General features: G+C 40.6%; 1 protein-coding gene across 3 annotated transcripts in view; it reads right to left on the minus strand.

Annotated features, from left to right (window-relative positions):
* Positions 1-415: 415 nt before the first annotated feature.
* SERPINI1 (serpin family I member 1) overlaps positions 416-21,186 on the minus strand; it is a 99,495-nt gene continuing 78,724 nt past the window's right edge. For 2 of the 3 annotated variants that reach the window (XM_072618549.1, XM_072618550.1), the window contains exons 6-9: positions 17,810-17,907; positions 4,473-4,559; positions 2,058-2,147; positions 416-744 (exon numbers count right to left, since the gene is read on the minus strand). In XM_072618549.1, coding sequence (XP_072474650.1) covers positions 668-744; positions 2,058-2,147; positions 4,473-4,559; positions 17,810-17,907 — 352 coding nt within the window. In that variant the 3' untranslated portion in view covers positions 416-667. Of the gene's footprint in view, positions 745-2,057; positions 2,148-4,472; positions 4,560-4,931; positions 5,096-17,809; positions 17,908-21,186 lie in introns of those variants that run through there. The other variant, XM_072618551.1, reaches the window with a different exon arrangement.

The following is a 21,186-nucleotide window of genomic DNA, read 5'->3' on the forward strand; positions in this document are numbered from 1 at the left end:
TTAGGTACACACACTAGGCTCCTCTGAAGGATTTACAGAGTGACATGAAGAAGGGTCACATAAGTGGGACAGGCATGGATGGCTATGCCCATGTTGATAATGTCAAAGATCCACTGTAGTATCAAAGAATTCCTCTGGAACCACCTCTCTAGTGATTCAAGTTTACAGAAGAATGAAAGTCAAATTTTATGGACAAGTCACTCTATATGCCTTCTGCGATTATTACAGACAGCTAACAAAGTAGTCCTCCTTAATACATACACACACACACACACACGTGTGTGTGTGTGTGTGTGTATTTGTATCCATGAGATAGCTAAGAAGTCAGAAATCACCAATTCCAAAGAACTAAAGACCCTTGCCTCCCAGAGCACTCCAGGGCTCAACATAACTATTTGAAAATGAGAACCAGACCTTTTCACGTGTACAATAGATGGTTTTATTTTATTTTCAATACCAACACAGTAACCACAAGGACAGCAAGAGGACCATGATGGCAATAATACAGAAAGCATTCTTTGACAAGACCACTTGGCCATTCACATGACTGTGTGAACCTCAAACAGGTTCATAGTATACATTGGAGAACACAGACCTTAAATAGATACCAGTTGCAAACATGGTGTGCTTTGTGACAGTTTTCCTTTCATGATGTGAGGGTAAATATTTATAGCTCCTCAAAATCGTGGCCACTTGTGTTCATTGCCTCTGGATGCATGACTCTTCCCATGAACAAGATGGTACCTGCATCAGAGTGGGGGTAGAGGGGACACAAATGAGAATCTGACCAAAAAGCGTGGAGAGACACTTCCGTATCTTTGCTTATGATTTATAGGGTGTTAATCCATCGCTAAACATTTATTAAACATTTACTATGTGCTAAGCACTGTGCTAAGCCCTGGGGATACAAAAAGAGGCAAAAGGCATTCTCTGTCCTCTAAGAGCTTGCCATGGAAGGAGACAATATCTAAACAAACCTACACAAAGCAAGCTATATACAGGATAAATAAGAAAAAATGAACAGAGGGAAGTTATGGGAATTAAGTGGGGTCAGGGAAGGCTTCCAGTAGAAAGTGGGATTTTAGTTGGGTCTTAAATGAATCCAGAGAGGTTAGGAGATGAATGGAGGAGGAAGAGTATCCCAGCATGGCAGACCACCAGAGAGAATGCCCAGAGCTGACAGATGGAGCATTTCTGTTTGTGCAATAGCCAGGAGGCCAGTGTCACTGGATCAAAAACTCCATGTTGGGGAGTAAGGTGTAAGAAGACTGGAAAGGTAGGAGGGGACTAGGTTATGAAGGGCATTGAAGGCCAAACAGAACATTTTGTATTTGATACTGGAGGGAATAGGGAGCCATTAGAGTTCACTGAGCAGGAGGTAGGTGGGGTGATATTACTTTAGTGACTCAATAGAGGGTGGATTAGAATGGGGAGAGACTTGAGGCAGGCAGACTCCCCAGCAGCTATTGAAAAAGCCCAGGTGAGAGGTGAGGAAGGTACCAGGTAGGGGCTGTGTCAGAGGAAAGAAGGGGCCTTTGGGAGAGATGCTGCAGAGCTTGGAAGGGCGTAGGGGAAGGCACAGTGAGAGGTGGGGAGGAATCCAGCATGACTCAGGTTGAGTCTGAGAGACTGGGATGATGGTGCTGCCAATATGACAGACATACATTTCACAGAATTGCTGGATTTGAGAGTTGGAAGAGACCCAGGTATCCATGAAGTTCAGATGTACGTAAACATTTTTGGGTGACAGTGGACCCCTTCTCAAAATATTTTTAAGGTCCTGGAGGAAATGCCAAATTTTAGTTAAAGGTTAGTGAAAATAAAGATTTAATCTTTTATCCAGTCCAAGTTCTGGGATCCCTTGAAATCTATGGTCCACGAACCTTCGGTTAACAACTCCTGATCTAGTCTACTCCACTCATGAAAAAAAATCCCTTTTATTCTCAGTTTCTTTTTGCTCTCCAAAGTACTCTTGAAAAGTGATAGCTCTCAGAAAAACGAGGCCTGGAAAAGATTCAGTGTGACTCATTAACAAAGGTTCGCCACTCATGACTCACCTGTTCTCCTATTCCTGATAAGGAAAAAGAATGGATGGTCGACGATAACTTGGGGATAGAGCACAGCCATGCGACTGATGGCAATCATTCCTGGGGAGAAGAAGGCAGTTAAGTAGGGTTGCCACCGGCATCAACAAATTCCCTTCATGATCCAGACATCCTTACGTTTGAAAGCCTCAGCAATGGCCCCTCATCTCACCAAGAATTACTCTTGCTCTGAATGTCACCAAGAAATAGGACTAACAATCTCATCTAAGTGAAATAGGGTCCAGAGTAATTACATGTCTACTTATCCTCTGAGAATGATTAAAAATGGCAAGGGGCGATTTATGTCCAATGCTGCAGAAGCCACTAATAGCCTAACGGGAGTGAGAGGCCGTTGAGTTCTAATAGCCACTTCTTTGCAAAAAAAAAAAAAAGAAAAAAGAAAGAAAGAAAAAAAAGAAAGGTGGAGGTACGGAAGGGGGGGAAGAAGACACCAGCATTCTGCCTTGCTTAAAAGTGTGATCCATGACTCACAACAAACAACAGCCCAATTCAGTCACTGTTTCCAGGGGAAGGTCCTATTGGCACTATTAGGGAGAAAGACCTTTGTGTCTTTCCAAAAGAGATCTGACAGGTTAATTCCTTTGGAGACAAACAAAAGAGCTGGAATTCTTGTTTTTAACACCAAACACATGTCAAATGCAACAATCCATTTAGCAAGGTTGGTTTCTTCACCAGCATGACGAGGCAACTGGCCTCAATGGCCTCTGGTCTGTTCCAGTTCTAAGAAGTACAATCCTACGGCTGTAATGGCTGCACTCATCGATATAGTTGTGATTATAACATTTATATGCATGGAAGTATTATAAGTACAATACATAAATTATATTCTATATACTTTACATCTCCTCATACAGGCAAATAAACACATACGGTCTTTGACCCTATGTAGCCTTCCATAGCCCAAACACCAAGGATTCATCATCCCTCTAAAATTTAGAAGATGCTTTTTTTTTAGCCAAAGAAAAACAAAGTTTATTAAAGATCCACCATATTTAGTAGACTCTTAAGGAATCTGAATTTACATTTGAATTAGGCATTTGTATGGTTAATGCCAGCGGGCCAGACTGAACCTGAGCCCTTGTGATGAAGGCCAGATTGAATCTGAGCTAGAAGATGGTCTTTTGAAGGTCTTGAGCTGCCCTAGACCCCACCACAGTGCTATCTTGGTGCTGATTCAATTGTCCAGAGGATAATGTCACATACCAAAGGTCACATATAGCCGAGATTTGAATCCAGGACTTCTGGTTTTAAACCAACACCACTAACAATTAGAATGGTAGATATCAGAAAGAAGCACTGTGAACAGACTGTATTCTTCGACATATGGTCTACACCATAAAAGCCTGGAGGTAAAAACCACTATATTTGGGATAGGGGGGAGGAAGATGGGGGAAAGAGATCCTTGATCTCCTAGCAGTCAGGACTGTCTATGGTAATATGGAAGCCAGACAAGGTAATACGCATTTATTAAGTGCTTACTATGGGTCAATCACTCTCTGAAGTACTGGGGACAAATACAAGCAAAAAGACAGACCCTGTTCTTGAGGAGCTTATAATCTAATGAGGTAAAATGACATACAAAAGAAAGCTTGGAGGTGGTGACTGTGGTAGTGAAGGTACACAGCAAGGGAACAGGATGCTGAAATCCAGAAAGTCAGAATTCTGCACAGGCAGGAGAGGACTAAAGGCTGGCCAATCTGGGCCTCTTCACAAAACGGAGGTTCCAAGAGGATCTCCCCAAAAGGAGGTGGGCCAACATAGCAGAGGGATGTCTCAAGGTGAAAAGGCCACAGGGGATGAGTGCTCACTGGTAAGACTGATGATGAGGTGTGAAGGAGGAATTTGCCAATGAGAGAAAGGGGCCAGTGTTAGCATTTTTGAGCCTGACACATCATTTATACCAAGGAAAACTTTTTTAAACACAATGTATTATCTCTCATCTTGTGTTATTCTTTATGTGCCTATTCAAAATACAATAATTTCCCAGCGATGAGAGAAGCAATTCCCTTAATTCCAGAGCAAGAATGAAAATCAAAGATGCTACATAGCAAGAAAATCCATCCTGATAAACTCTGCCAATGCCTTTCTACCACTCATTAGAGGCCAAGTGGGAAGGGGAGGGATAGTTTGACAGGGCACTCGTGACCCAGCACAGGCCACAAATCATCTTCGGGAAATGAGACCTTGTTCAGCACTAGCTCTGTCCTGGAGTTACAGCCTAAATCAGTTTCTTGGTGTGATCCCAAAAGTGTGTATGTGTGGGTGGATGGGTTCCCTTTGGGCTATTAAAGAAAGTGGGCTGAAAACAAAAAGCCTGGGATGCTAGATTTTCATTTTGCTTTATTTTTTAAAAAGAGAAGCCAGTACCTGAGGCAGCAGCCGCTTCAGAACCTTCCTCATTAACCTCAATGAAGGACTTGTGGACCGCTCGAGCCAGGAAAATCTCCTTGTTGTCTAGGAAAAAATGGGAAAGGAGAAGGTCGTTTTTTGTGTCAGAGGCAGAGAGGAATTCTCCCCCAAACAGCATGAAACAACAGAATGTTTTAGTCTGAAATGGCATTTTCCAGAAAAATGTTTCCTTGCTTATTTTTTTTTTCACTTTGTTGGTAACCTTACCAGGGAAAGGGGAAATGAACTTAGTACCTAGGGCTTGATCTGCATAAAATAAAGATAAAATTCATAGTAAAAAGATAAATTTTCCAAACATTTCTGCTTTTAAGTGGGAGGGGAAGTAAGGCAAAGAGAATGATATCAAAATTCCACCAAAATGAAAGTACAGGTGGAACAGCCAGGTGGTGCTACTGTGCATCACAACAGGCAGGCTTGGAGTTAGGAGATGGGAGTTCAAACCTACCTGTAGACACTGAGGAGCTCTGCCACCCTGGGCAAGTCACTTAAACCACTGTCTGCCTCAGTTACCTCATCTGTAAAATGTAATCACAGGACCTGCTTCACAGGGTGGTTGTTGCGAAGATCGGAGGAGATGACAACTGTAAAGCGATGAGCACAGTGCCCGGCACACAGCGTTATATAAATGTTATCATTATTAGCACTGATTTTACAACCTCAAACATTACTGTTTGTGTGACTTGTGACCTCACACAAGTCATTTAGCCTGGAGTTAGTGTTCTCACCTATGAACTCAGAGAGTGGGACTAGAGGAGACTCCTTACAATGCTGGACCTGGATCCGAAGACAGTTCTGGGGAGGATTCCAATGGGCAGAGGATGTCAGCTCCTCTGTCAGTTGGGATTACTTTTCCTGCTGATTCTGCTTAACTGTTTTTCTTTATAATAAGGGAGGACTCCACACATGACCTCTGAGGTCTTTTCAAGCTAAAAATCTATAGTCCTGAAATGCTGATGATGTAAAAAAATAAAATAAAGGTTTCAGTACAATCTAAAGCACAGAAAAATATTCCTTTTGCCTTTTCCAATGCTTTATGACCACAATAAGTTGGAGACATTTGTGGGAGACAGATTCAACACAATCAAATAAACTTCAATTTGTCTTTGCATTTTTGTTGCTAGAGAGGATAGACAGAAGATTGGATGCCGGGCTGGAGAGACAGAAGATTGGATGTCGGGCTGTGATTTAATTGATGTCTGGAACCTCTGGGGTGGAAAATCCCTCCAAGAATACTAACCGGGGCATGGAAAGGTTAAGTAACTTGCCCATGGTTGCATCCTAGCATGCGTCACAGGACAGATTTGATCTCAGGTCTTACAGACTCCAAAGCCTCCTCTATACATTCTATCAGATTGGTTCTGTGTTTCCGTTTTGGGAAGATCTTTAAGAAAGAAAACTATGAAACGGTATTCTCAGCTTTGTTTCATCCTGTTAGAAACATGGAGTTAATCTCTAACAATGCACCTTCCACTCCAGCTAACTCCTTCCCATGAGTGCACTTCATACATTCCACACCATTTTAGCATCATCAGAAATCACCTATGCTGTCAAACCTTAACAATGGCTTTTGAGACTGGTTTTCCTGGTGAATTCCCTTTGTAACTTATTAGTGTTAGTTTTGAGAAAACCACTTCATCTCTTCAGGGTCCAAATCTTCTTCCCTACACTCAACTCCAGAAAAGAAAAGAAAAAAATATCTTAGACCAAAAACCAATGACTGAAACTTAGGATAATTCCATCTTGCTCAACTTTAGGTGGTTCAGTTTGAAATCACGATTAGCTATTCTGGGAGGAAATTGGATGAGCTCTTTCCCCATGCTCAGGATGAAACACGACCCCATATTATCTGGAATAGCATTTGGGGAGACAGGTGGGCAGTGACTTGCTGGGACCCTGTGAAACAGAAGCTTCAGGCTGAGGCTTCCAGAGCCTCAGGTCACTTCCTAAGCATGAAGAAGAACATTCAACAGCAGTTTCAGGGCATCTATTGTCCTGCTATTTGCTTATCTTCAGTTAGTCAATGAACATTCATTAAGCACTTTATAATATGTAGGTACATTGCTAAGCACGTGAACACCAGAATAACTCGTTACCACATCCATGTTACAAGAAGAAAATATCCCCACTTCTGGGAACAATGATGGTGAAGTAAGGAGTAGATCACCGTAACTCTCCCATATTCACATCCAAAACATCATAGAAGAGTCACCCCAAAACAAATCCTGGAACAGCAAAACCAGCAAAAAGATGGGGTGAAAATCTTTTAGTCCAAGAAACTTGGAAGATGGATAGGAAAAGTCTGTCCCACTCAGGAAAAGAGAGAATAGTTCAGGACAGGAAGCATTCCAGCAAGCCAGTAGCAAGCTCCATCTTAGCAAACCAGTGGGAGATCCTGAGCCCTATTGTAGTGGAGCAGAGAAAATGTCAATACCCAGGACACCCCACGTGCCTTAGGATAGCCAGGGAAATGGGTAGACTCCAGTTGGGAGAACCATCTTGGGCTTCAGAGCAGCACTGGGTAAACAAGTAGATGCCTAACCTTATGGGTGCCTAAGCAAACAGGCAGCTACCAGTGCCAGGACAGCCAGCCCTGCCTCCATGGGCTTTAGCATAGCTCTAGGCAAATAGCCTCCATCAATCAGACAACCTCATGCTTCAGTTTAGCCTCAAGGAAACACAGAAACACCCCCACCAACCTCCACACACATCATTTACCACCTGGTTCAGCACCAGGTAAGCTGCCAGACCCCTGAGGCCTCCAGCAGCACCAGCCATGAGGGTAACATCAGTACAGCACCAGGTAAACATCCATGGCCTGCAGTCCCTGGGATTGAAAGAATCCACTCATCACCTCAGGAAAGAGATCCCCAAATAAAAACTCCAAGGAACATTAGAGCCAAATTTCAGAACTATCCAGTCAAAGAAAAAATATTGCAAGTAGCCAGAAAGAAACAATCCAGTTATCAGGGAACCACAATCAGGAGTACACAAGACTTAGCAGCTACAACATTAAAGGATCCGAAGTCATGGGACATGATATTCTGGAAGGCTAGGATTACAACCAGGAATCACTCACCCAGCACAATTAAGCACAATACTTCAAGGGAAAAAATGGTCATTTAATAGAATAGAAAGACTTCAAGCTTTCATAAGAGGAAGACCAGAACTGAGCAAAAAACTTCATCTCCAGTATCAACTCAAGAGCAGATTAAAAAGGAAAAAAGGGAAAAGAAAACATAAGGAAATCAACGGAGATGAACTACATGGAAGATGACAGTTATGATGCTTATAAATTGTGCCACTAATAGTACAGCTAGAAGGAATATACAGAGACAAAAGGTATGGTATGGAAATAAGGTGAATTTGAGGGAATGGGTAAAATAAACAAGCAGGGAAAGAGAAGGAAGAGTACATTGGTAGAAAAGGAAGGGAGACATAGAATGGGGTACATTATTTCACATGGAAAGGCAAGAGAAACCTCTTATAGTCTAGGGAAAGATTGGAGGGTGGGCACTGGGCATTGCTTGGACCTTACTCTCTTTAATACTGGCTCAAAGAGGGAATAATGCACACAATCAGTTGAATATAGAAATCTATCCTCACTGACAGAGAAGCAGAAGGGAAGAAGTAAAGGTGGAGGGACTGACAGAAAGGAGGGCAGATGGGGAGAGGTGGTAGACTGAAGCAAAACACCGATGAGGAGGGAAAAGGTGAAAGGAGAGAGAGGACAAACAGGAAGAAAAATAGGATGTAGGGGAATACACAGCTAGCAATCGTAACATAAAATTGAAAGTAAAAACCAAACTATTAAGCTAATAAATAAAACTAGGAATTGCCTTTATTAAAAAACCAAAAAAATAGATAAGCCACTGGTTAATTTGATTTAAAAAAAGATGAAAACCAAATATCCAGTATCAAAAATGAAAAGGGTGAAATCAGAAGAAATTAAAACAATCATTAGGAAATATTTTGCCCGACTATTTGTCAATAAATCTGACAATGTGAGCAAAATCGATGAATATTCAAGAAAATATGAATTACTGAGATTAACAGATGAGGAAATTGAATACCTAAATTACCCCATCTTAGAAAAAGAAATTGAACAAGCCACTAATGCATTCCATAAGAAAAAATCCCCAGGACCAGATGGATTCACAAGTGAATTCTGCCAAACATTTAAAGAAAAATTAATTCCAATCCTATACAAACTATTTGGAAAAACAGGTGAAGGAGTTATCCTACCAAACCCCTTTTATGACGCAGATATGGTGCTGATAGCTAAACCAGGAATAGCTAAAACAGAGAAAGACAAAAACAGACCAATTTCCCTAATGATCATATTGACACAAAATTTTTGAATAAAATACTAGCAACGTGATTGCAGCAACTATCACAAGGATTATACCCTATAACTTAGGTGTGATTTATACCAGGAATGCAGGGTTGGTTCAATATCAGGAAAATAATCAAAATAATTGACTCTATCAGTAACAAAACCAACAGAAATCATATGATTATCTCAATAGATGCTGAAAAGCTTTCAACAAAATACAGCACTCATACCTATTAAAAACCCTAGAGAACAGTGCAGTAAAGGGAACATTCTTTACAAAGATAAGCCGTATCTACCTAAAGCCATCAGCAAGCATTAGATGTAAGGGAGATAAGCCAGAAGCCTTTCCAGTAAGATCAAGGGTGAAGGATGGATTCCCATCATCACCGCTATTATTCAATATAGTATTAAAAAATATTAGCTATAGTAATAAGAGAAGAAAAAGGAAATTGAATGAATTAGAATGAGGGATCAAAACCATCGCTCTTTGCAGATGATATGATATATGGTATACTTAGAGAATCCGATAAAAACTACTTGAAATAATTAACAATTTTAGCAAAGTTGTAGGATATAAGAGAAACCCACATAAATCAACGGTATTTCTCTATATGATCAACAAAGCCCACAGCAAGAGACAGAAAGAGAAATTACATTTAAAATGACTGAACAATATAAAATACTTGGGATTCTACGTGCCAGGACAAACCCAGGAATTGCATGAACACAATTACAAAAACTTTCCACGCAAATAAAATCAGATCCAAACAACTGGAAAAATATTAATTGCTCATGGGTAGGGAACAAACTAGGCAAAGACCAGGGTAGGGAACCTGTAGTCTCAAGACCACATGTGGCCTTCTAGGTCCTTGGGTATGGCCTTTTGACTGAGTCCAAGTTTCATAGAACAAATCTTTTTGTTAATGGAATGTGTTCTGTGAAGTTTGGATTCAGTCAAAAGGCCACATTTGAGGACCCCTTCCTTGGTATAGACCAATATCTCACACCATATACCAAGATAAGGTCAAAATGGGTACAAAAAGGGTGATACCAAAAGCAAGTTAGAAAATCAAGGAATAGTGCACCTGTCAGATCTATGGAGAAAGCAAGAATTCACAACCAAAGATAAGACAGAGAGCACTATAAAAGGTAAAATAGATAATTTTGATTATATAAAATTAAAAAAGCTTTTGCACAGATAATACTAATGCAACCAAGATTAGAAGGAAAGGAGAAAGCTGGGAAACAGTCTTTATAGCAAGTGGCTCTGATAAAGGCCTCACATATATAGAGAACTGAGTCAAATTGACAAGAATAGAAGTCATTTCCAAATTGATAAATGTCCAAAGGATATGAATAGGCAGTTTTCAGATGAAGAAACCCAAACTATCTATAAGCACATGAAGAAGTATTCGAAATCACTTCTGATGAGAGAATGAGGTATCACCTTCATACCTATCAGATTGACTAATGTGACAAAAAAGGAAAATGATACAAGTTAGGGAGAATGAGGGAAAACTGGCATACCAGTGCCCTGTTACTGGAGTTGTGAACTAATCCAACCATTCCAGAGAGTAATTTGTAACTATGCCCAAAGGGCAACCCAATTGTGCACACCCCTTGATCCAGTAATACCATTACTAGGTCTGTATTTCAAAGAGATCATAAAAAGGGGAAAGGATTTATATGTTTTAAAAAAAACATATATAGCAGCCCTTTTCATGGTGGCAAAATACTGGAAATTGAGGAGATGCCCACCAATTGGGCAATGGGGTGGTATATGAATGTACTACCATAAAAAATGATGAACAGGCAGATTTCAGAAAATACCTGGAAAGACTTACACAAGCTGATGCAGAACCAGGAGAACACTGTACACAGTATCAGCAACACTGTGGTGATCAACCATGAAAGACTCAGCTCTTCTCAGCAGCACAATGATTCGAGACAAGTACAAAGGATTCACCATGAGAAATGCCACCCACATCCAGACAAAGGACCGGTGGACTCTGAATGCAGATGGAAGCATATTTTTTCACTTACTTTATCCTTTCTTGAGTGTTTTTTTCTTTTGATCTGCTTTGTCTTTCACAACTGTGACTGGATAAGGAAATATTTTACAGGATAGAACATGTATAATCTATACCAAATTGCCTACCATTTTAGGAGGAGAGGAGGGAGGGAGGGAGAAAAATTCAGAACTCAAAATCTTGCAAAAATGAATGTTAAAAATTGTCGTGACATGTAATTGGGGAGAAAATTAAAATACTATTTTAAAAACAAGAAGAAAACATCCTAACATCACTTTAACTCTCCTCAGCACGGCTCCATGAATGCCAAAGTTGCCATCCTCCTCCAGCTGATGAGAAAATGACAGCTCCGGGAAGTGTCATGACTTGCTTAAGTAACTTATATTTTCACTGGAGAACATATATTTTCAAATTGTATAATGTTACAGTTATAACAACTACATCATTATCAACTATTTTCTCTTGTACTTTTTCCCTCCTGAAATGAATTTTAACATTAACAGGTAAAATAAAAACTCGACGCACACTTCTTCCTTTGACATGAGACATCTAAAGAAAAAAAATAAACATTCTGAAACACAATCTAGAGCAAAGGTTCTTAGCTGTTTTTGTCTCCTGGACTCCCTTCTCAAAACAATATTCTTAACTGAATAAGATAAAATATATAGAATTACAAAAAAAAATAAATTATACTTAAATGTAGTCATAAAATAGGGGTGTGTGTGCATGTCTATTTTTTTTTCAGTTCATAGTCCCCAAGTTAAGAACCCCTGATCTTGAGTGTAATTTTTTAAAGGCAAAAGAAAAGGCTAACAAGTAATGACAGGTTCACAGAGTTGGATATGGAAGGCTGATTAGAGGTCATCTAGTCTCACCCCTTGCTTAGAGATGAAAACACTGGGGCCCAGAGAGGGAAAATGACTTTCTTTAGGTCACACAGATAATATGACAGAGCTGGGACCCAAAGCCAGTGCCTCTGACTTCAAATCCACCAGTCTTTGCACTCTGTCATATGACAATCTACACTTTCATGTCAAATGAAAATATGGATAATTATAAATCCACATCTCTATTTTGTTACCTTACTCTTTTTTGCCTTCACATGGAAGTGTCTCACAAAGTTATGTACACACACACTCATATCTGTACATAGCTATAAGTACTATACATACAGAAAACACCTACAGTTTCCTCCTGCTGATATTTTCCCAAATCCCTACTTTTATTTGCAAAGGACATCAGTGAGAACAAGTCTAATCTCAAGTCAATACTACGTGCCTATGGGCACATGGGATACTTTCCGTGGCTTTAGTGAGGAGTCAACTGAAATTTCATCTTTTGTAGGTGTTTCCCATCCTTCTCCATCCCTTCCCTCCTCACGTCTCCCCTTTGAGATTATTCCCCATTTACACTGCTTATATCTTATATGAACAGAGTTGTTTGCATGCTCTCTCCATTATTAAAATGTAAGCCCTTTGAGGGCAGGGATTGGATTTTTGCTAACCCACACTTCCTCCTCCACGCTCCCAGACTTGGGTGTCTCCAGTGAAATTAAACAGTCTTCCCTTGAGAATCACCAAGTAAAGGGTCGATCACTTTCAGCATTGATTAGCTTCTTCCGAGTCTCTTCCAAAAAGGAGACCATATGTTAGCACTCAGCACAGTACTTGTGCTTAATAAATGCATTTATAAATGTGCTTAATTATTAATAAATGTGCTTAATAAATGAGTGACAAAAAACAGGCAAAGAAAAATTTCACCCAAGGACTTGTGCTTCAAAGTGTTGATAGTGACTGTTGGGCCAGTTCAGGGCCAAGTAGGCATGAAACTGAGTAGGCATTCTGAGGAGAAAGCCCAGGGCTTCCCTAGTGCCCATGGCAGGGAGCTGGGCAAAGATGGAAAATTTACTTAGAAGGGCAGGACTAAGGAATACCAAACTAAGGTTATGAATATCCATGTGGGAGCCCTGGCTCAACCAGTCCCCACAGTCTCATTACTGCCCCTAGAATCTCCCCGGGCCTACTTTGTCCATTCTATAGCTCGTCAATTTTAGCTGTCACTTCTAAAGAGTCTCCCTTCATCAGATAATCTCCTGATACTTTCGGGGTATCACAAAAAGAAGGAAATCAACGATGAATTCATAATCAAACCTGACAACGCCAGTTGCTGATTTGTGCTATGACTGTGCAAACATTTCCTTGTCTCCTACACCATCTCAAACGTGAGAAGGTTTCTTAGACTCTGAGTCTCTGCAGAGTCTCGATGTTGACTTTACGGGATGTGTTCCATCACAGAAAATTTCAAAGATCACCTCTAGCTATCAATAAATCCCCATGGGACTTGCAGCCCCAGCACAAGCCAGCACACAAACCTCCTTTCTGAAGGTATATGAAGAAAGAACAAGAGGGTGACGTAAGAGCTCTTCAGGGATAAATTCAGAGCATAGCACAAAAGGCTGATTTATATGTGGCTTTTACTGTATCTCCCTAATTTCTTTATTTTATCCAACCTTTTATTATTATTAAGGACCAGGTTTATGCCAAAAGATTTAATGCTTGGTCTTTTTCGTACTCTGGGGAGCTCAAAGTGGTTCATCTATTAATCCAATGGCCGATTGTCGCTAGTCTTCATTACACACACACACACACACACACACACACACACACACACACACACACTCTATCTCTCTCTGCAACTACTACTCTTGGATGAGTCTTTTCAATGAGAATTTAAAGAAACACTTTAGTCTTTAATTCCTCATTCAACATGATCTTTTGCTGCGTTCCATGTTAATGGGGATGGACTGCATTAATACACATCCATAACACAAGCACACAGGCAATGGGGATTAGTGTATAGAACACTGTACTCGTAATCATGTTGTGTGGGTTCAAATACATGTCAGACTGTCAGTAGCTGGATAAGTCATTTAACCTCTGAGTCTCAGTTTCCTCAAATGTAAAATGGGATAATAATAACACATACACTGCAGGGCTGTTGTGAGATTCAAATGAGATACTAGAGGTAAACTAGCAAACTAAAGAATCTAGACTCTTCTGGAGGCAATGGAGAACCTCTGGAGGTTTGAGAACAGAATGCCTGGAGGTGATCTTCAGAACAAGTGATATGGCTGGTGTGCACATGTAGGTTGGGAGGAGGTAAGGGTGACAATCACACTAGAGGGAGACTTTGTCCAATGACTTTTCAAAAGGCAAGTTTCCCTTACATCAGCTTTTTTCTTGAATCTCCCAGATTCAAAGTCCTGAGAGCCATAACCTGAGAGTCTTCTAGGAGGGTCTGTTCTTGATGAATCCATGATGGCCTCTAGTAAATCATAAATGGGAGAGTTCTGAGTGGCAGAATGACAAGACCTCCCACGCACAAAGATGCCTCCGACTAGCAGTGGCATGAATAAAGAATGATCTGAAAGGAGGAGAGGGTAAAGATAGGAAGACATGTTGAGAGTCTGCTGCCACAGTTCAGAGGGGTGATAATGAAAGTTTGGCCTAAGGCAGTACATGTGGGAATAAGTAGGCGGGGATAGATGTAAAAGATTCTCCTAGAAGAGAGCTCTATCAAAGGACTTGGGAACAATGGATAACAGAGATCTCTCCAAGTGAAAGGTGATATCAAAACTTCAAATATGAAATAATGCTGCTGGCAAGAAGAGTGAAGTCAGAAAGAAGGGGCAAATTTTGGAGAAAGGATAAATCACGAGGTTCCTATGGGGGGGGGGGAGAGGTGTACAGTGGGTGGGAGGTGACAATGATGGAAAAAAAAGTTAAAAAAGAGTGTCAGTGAAAAATTGACAAATGAACAAAAGAGAACAGATTACAACTTCCAAAGGGGACCCAGGCAAGCACAACAATTTTGTTACTATCATGCAAGTTTAAAATACACCAAAAAAACAAACTATGAAACAGTCATAATTTCATATAAAATCCCCCTTTTTGTCCTTTGTATATTTAAAAGTTCATATGCATTACAATTTGGATTTTCATTAGCACAGGGGCTCTTGGGCTTTTTGTATGTCCCAGATCCCTTTAGCAGCCAGCCAAGCAAAGCCTATAGACATTCTCATTGGAAGAAATAAAAGAAAATACACAGAATGACAAAGGAAGCCAATTAGATCGACACACAGTTACTGGAATATTTTTTAAAACTGAATTTACAATGCAAGGTAAAGAGCTCCTTCACTTGAAGAAGCTCTCACAAGTAACACATGACAAGCAATTATGGGGCAATGGGGAACTGGCAGAAATCCACTAACTACAGATCAGAATTCTCGAGGCAAGCAAGTATCTTGACTAACACCCCCTTGCACAGGAGCTCCCAGGCCTGGAAAATGATCGGGTGGGGGCGAATGCTTATCTGCCATGCCAGTCAGTAGCAAGAATCAGAGATCAGCCTCCGCAAGTATGGAGCCAGAAGGAAGCATGTGGGCACCATGCAGAATTTTTGCACTTCTGGTTGTACCAAATAATCACTGGGTAGGTACAAAATAAAGGTGGGTCTCCCTGATAACAGAGGAGGAAGAAGCTGGCACACACTACCTCTTGTCTGCCATGGAAACAAATCCAAAAACTTTTCATGAAAACTGGTTTCCCCTCAAGATTCTATCAACCAATGGATCCTTCTAACTTCTTGCAAAGCCAGGTTTTTAAACCTGATTATTTGAAGAAGATATTATCCTTCAAAGTCTTCAATTTCAGTTCATCAGAAGAAATCCCTAGTCTCTCTCCTTGAGGAGGTTTCAGTAATGGTAAAAGTGGTAACTGATATCAAGCAAAGACTACAAGATATGAGGGCAGGCAATGTTTTGTGTTGGTCTTTGTATCTGTGGCACCATGCATTAGGTGTGGCACATGGTAAGTGCTTTCCTGCTGAACTGAATTCAGTTGGCTAAGTGATAGTGGCAGAATTTTGAGTACAAAATGGTGAACAGGCATGGTTGTGAGGTTGTTTTTAAGGGCTAATAGTACCTTCTTACAATTTCCCAAAGACTTTCAAATGTCAGAAGTTGACAATGTCACCATAACAATGGATTCATTTATTCCAGATCTACAAATATCTCAAGGTGAAAAGATAGGTTTTCTAAATGTGTGAAACTATTGAGGAAAAGACCAAGCTGAAAATGCAGTCATGCTGTAGGCACAGCAGACAACTATCCCCTTGGAGCTTGGCCAAGACGGTAGAATAGACTTTCTCAAATGCTAGAATTAGGAAAAGCTTTAAATCACACTGTTCCATGGTTACAAACACACTGGCGATGGAGTGAAAAACACTGTCCTCTAGGGAATCACCAACATTTTCTTTAGGCTGAACATCAGCTCTGAATGGAGCCTTGGGCGCTTGGCTGGGAGCCATGGAAATGCTTCCCATTCCTCCTCATGTGGACAGAAACATTTGGAGAAAACTCTCTCTCTGTGTTTGGCCATATGCCCCGTGAATAAGGTGGAGGAAGTGGCATGCCAAATTTAACAACATGCATTTATTAGGTGCTGAATATGTGCCAGGCAGGATGCCAGACAATGGAAAAACAAAGCAAAAAATGAGGCGAGGTCCATATTTTCAAGGAGGTTATATTCTAGGGGGCTGTTTGATGAGGGCAGGGGGGAGGCAGGATACCAATCACTGTGGAGAGGCAGGGAGATGAGGAAAGACTTCGAGCAAGAGGATGATCTTGAACCTGAGGTTAAACACTGCCCAGCCCGAATCTGGCCAGCCCAGTTCTCTCCGTTCACCCCATTCAAACACATTCCCATTCTCTCTCCCTCTTCTTCCATTTTCAGCTAGCTTTCCCTGGAGAACAGAAAGCCAAATTCTCCCATCCATAATGAACCCTCAAGGATTCAGTCCCTCCCACTCCAGCATCCCTTAGCTACCAAACTGTTTTCATTCAATTAGAAACAAAGAAGCATTTTTAAAAATGCATTGGTTTTAGATTTCTCTTTCTCTTAATATAGATCTGACCCAGGATTATCAACAAACATATTTTATTCTATTGGGTAACCCTGAAATATTTAAGTCTGGTATTAACTTTCTCATCTCTGGGGCCTATTAAGTCTCAAGACCCTCTGTTGTGACCTTTCAGACATAGGATGGTTCAAAGTCTTTAAGGCTGACTAGGTTTGAAAAAAGAATCCCTGGTAAACTTTTAGTCTTATTTATTTCTTTTGTGAGACAGTTGGGATTAAGTGATTTGCCCAGGGTCACCCAGCTAGTAAGTGTCAAGCATCAGAGGCTGGATTTGAACTCAGGTCCTCCTGTTTCCAGGGCTGGTGCTCTAGTCACTGCACCACCTAGCTGCCCCTAGATTTTAGTCTTAAATGATTATCTTGTTTTCTTTTATCCTATTAAAGTTTCATTGATGTCTGGCACTTTTATATCAGGGTGAATTTCAGATTGCCCATTCAGGATGCCCATTCCCAGGTAGGCATCCCTTGGAACAGGGAAAAGCAATTATTAAGCAAAATGGAACATTGAAACATGTTAGGAGGGCTCCCCCATTCCTCAGGGAGAGAGGGAAGGCCCTGTCTGCATCTCGTTTCAGGGGCCAAGATCGATTATGAGAATCATAAGGCACTTTGTTGCCCATTAGTGATTTTCCATGTAACTGCATTCATGTGGATCTGTCTTCCTAGGTCTATTCACTTCACACTGAGTAAGTTCATACACCCAACAGCGTCCCTGATCTTTAGGAGTTTATAGTCCAGTAAAGGAGAAAAGATATATACAAAAACAACTGTAACATATCTCTGAGGATAATTATACTCTAGTTCATAGAAACAAATCACTTTTCTTGTTAAACCATCCTGGACTAATTCAACTATATTACATGGGAAGATCCATTGTACAGAGAGGGTTAATTATCATCCTTAATGGGTCTCGTGGAGCTAAAACTGAGTTTAAAAACAAAGATCCCGTCTTACCAGACAGTGCACTGAAATCTGCATTTCGGCTGAAAATTTCAGAAATCCCCAGGCCCCTCAGGACATCTTTGAGGTCAATTTCCTGCTCTACGGTGAACCTGTGGAACAGATAAGAAAATGATCCATTTAAGTTTAAGGACTGCTTGAATGAGGTGGCAGGTGGCAGGGACAGCATATATAATCACTGGGGAGATCATAAGGAGTGAGTAAGCTGCCCAAGCCTGCTCTGGCATGCAGGTGGCATCTGATTGTTGCTGATAAAAGAAGACAGCATCAGGAGGCCTTAAAAGCAGAGACCAACATACCTCAGAGGGAAAAGCGAGAGTGGAAAGATTAGGTGCTCAAATCGGCCACCTCTGTCTATTTTAAGCTTCAATGCTGTATCGTCCATCACAGTGTGACAAAACCACTGGACAAAAAACCTGGCTGGGTTACCAAGGTTTTCCAAAACCAAAACTCATTTGCCCGGCAGATACCCAAGTTGGGCTGTTAAATGAGAGGTGCCTTTCCTTGGACTCATCCTTGGATCTTGCATTCCCTTGGTGGCTACCCTCATACTTTGTATGGTTCCCCAAGGAAGAGTCTCAGAGATTAAATGGATGCAATTCAGAACTCTCCAATTTCACTGACTCCAAGGAAATCTCAAAACAAAGGAGAAGCAAACAGATGAGATCTCTCACTAGGCTGCGCTCAGATTTCTTTCACCCGCTAGCCCACATGCCCAAGGGCAGTGTGGTCTAATGGAGAGAAAGCTGGACACGAAGGGGGAGATTCAGATCCTAGCATGGCCGCTGACTGGCCGTGTGACCTTAGACAAATCACTTTAACTTCTTTTTGCCTTGGTTTTCTCCTCCGTAAAAGGAGAATAATAGAGCTAGCACTTAACTTCCAGAGTTGTTATGGAGGTATTAATAATGGCGGGAAAGTGCTTTGCAAATTTTAAAGTGCCACAGAAGTGTTCACATCTTTATTATTAATTTTTTTATTGCTTCAGGTGCATTAACCACTGAGATCAGGCCACTTTCACAATAGCTGAAATAATTCTGAGAAAGTTTGATAGCCATTGAACTGGGAGTCACAATACCACATCTCCAAAACCTCTCCCTTTGACTACTGATGCTCAGCCTTTTTGAGTGATGTAAACCCCTCCTTTGGCCATGTGGTAAAGCTTAGGAATCCTTTCTCAGAATCATGTTTTTAATTGCATAAAATAAGATACATAGGATTGCTAGGGAAACCAAGCATACTGAAATAGTCATCAAAATATTTCTTAAAAACTTTATGGTGTTCAAGTTAAGAATCCTTAGGATAGAGTGTTGTTTTTTGAAATGAAAATGAGAAGGAAAATAAAGAAGTAAAACACAAAAATGTTCAATCCTATAATAAATGGATGAAGTATGTAACTGAAAACGGTGGTCATGAGAGAATAGATTTCAAGCTGGAGAGGATCTCACACTTTCATTTCAGGGCAGATAGGGTCCAGAGCAGAGAGCTAAAATGATCTGCCCAATTTCACACCCAGTCAGAGACAGAGGCAGGAGGCAAACCACATATCAACGACCTTTTGGTTACAACTCAAGCTGGTTGGCTGGCTGTTTAGGATTCCAGGCACCTTATTAAAAGGGCATGCTCAGCTCTTGTGTGGATGTGCCCATATTTAAGACTTCTTCTGTCTTAGAATATCAGCCCAGGGAAAGGGAGTATTGGATCTAAACTCAGAGGGACTGGGTACAAATCTGGCCTCTCACACTTACTCTGGAAAGGTCTCTGGACCCCAGTGTCCTAAATGGCCTTTTTTTGTATGCCCAGTGCAGTGTTTGGCACATAGTAGGTATTTAATAAATGCTTATTTCCTTCCTTCCTTTCCAGATTTTTATCTATGTACTAACTGATTTTGCTGATTTTGTTTTCTTTTCTTTTAATTTATTTTTTAAATTCTTTGTTAAAAGAATGGCTCTCTGGGAAAGGGAAATGGGAGGGAAACCAGGAAATTGAGATGCAAAAACAAACTATCAAGAAACTATATATTTTTGAGAATATGACATTTCATTTCTATCTTACATTTCATTCCATGAGCTCTCCAAGATTGCTGAAAGAGGAAAATAGAAACAACTGCTTCTTTAAAACTGTCAATGGAAAAGCAATCTTGATTTTCTAAACCAAAGGAGTGTGAACAACACTGGGCTATATTTGTGATCTCTATTCTGGGGAATCTCACAGTGGAGCTCAGTGACCGGCACTCAGTTGAACAGAGCAAGAGGAAAGCAGAGTGACCTCCGTGAGATCAAGAGACATAAAAGACTCATCAGTAAAGGAGGTAAGTCTTAAGCCAGGGCAGAAAAGGAAAAGGGAAACTTTGCATGAAGTTGAGTGGTTTCTCAGTCTGTGAAGTCCTCCGAAGGTCATGTTTCAGGTTATAGGACAACCATTCCATCCCATCATCCCTGAATTCAAACACTCTAATGGCAGAGAACCAGTCTGAGAGTAGGGAGTGCAAGAAAAAAAACTGAAGACAACGTAAGAAGATGCTTCTATGTCAATTCTAAGCACTTAAGAATTTGAGATTGTTTTTAGACAATTCCTGAAAGGCCTAAAAACAGGCTGGTTAGACCAGGCTTGGAATTATGTACCACAGGGATTACAAATGCTGATGACTGCTGATGAAAGCAAGGGGTGTTAAAAAGTGTGTTGAACTTACAGTCAGGAAAACCCGAGTTCAAATCCTCCTGAGACACATACTTGGCACATAACACCACTGACGCTTAGTTTTCTCATCTGTAAAATGGGGATAGTAATCACAACTGCCTTGTGGTGAGGATCAAATAAGAAAATGTGTACATGTACTTTGTAAACCTGAAAGCACTATTTGGGGAATATATTATTATTTTGGGGGGCACAGGCCAATACATTGAGGCTACTAGAGGTCACTAAATATCCAAGTGCTACTACAAATAGAAAATAAAGAAAGAAGGTTCTAAAAGTATGAACTGAAGAATGAATTGAGGAATCTAGGCTGGTTTTATTAATAATTGTTATGCATACTCTTTCATAGGAAAAAACAACACTAAAATCCACAGAAACCTTGGACCACTTAAGGCAAAAATTTCAGATTCTTGAATAAACACTAGCATAGAATAATAAATTATTTATACCAAGTGTCAATCATGATGGGTATATAGGATAAGATTAAAACTACAGAAAAGTTATGTTGTATTCTCAAGGACAATTGGCATTTCATGAACCTTTGAAGACAAGAAAATGGAAAGAATCCTAAGTAAAGAGGGTTGGACGTTCTTTGTTTGGGCCCAAACTCATGAATAAAGCCAGTTATTTTCTAGAGTGCACTTTTAACTCTTCTCAGGTCCAGTTTGGCCTTT

Source organism: Notamacropus eugenii, chromosome 6 (genome assembly GCF_028372415.1).
Source record: "Notamacropus eugenii isolate mMacEug1 chromosome 6, mMacEug1.pri_v2, whole genome shotgun sequence".
Lineage (NCBI taxonomy): Eukaryota > Metazoa > Chordata > Mammalia > Diprotodontia > Macropodidae > Notamacropus > Notamacropus eugenii.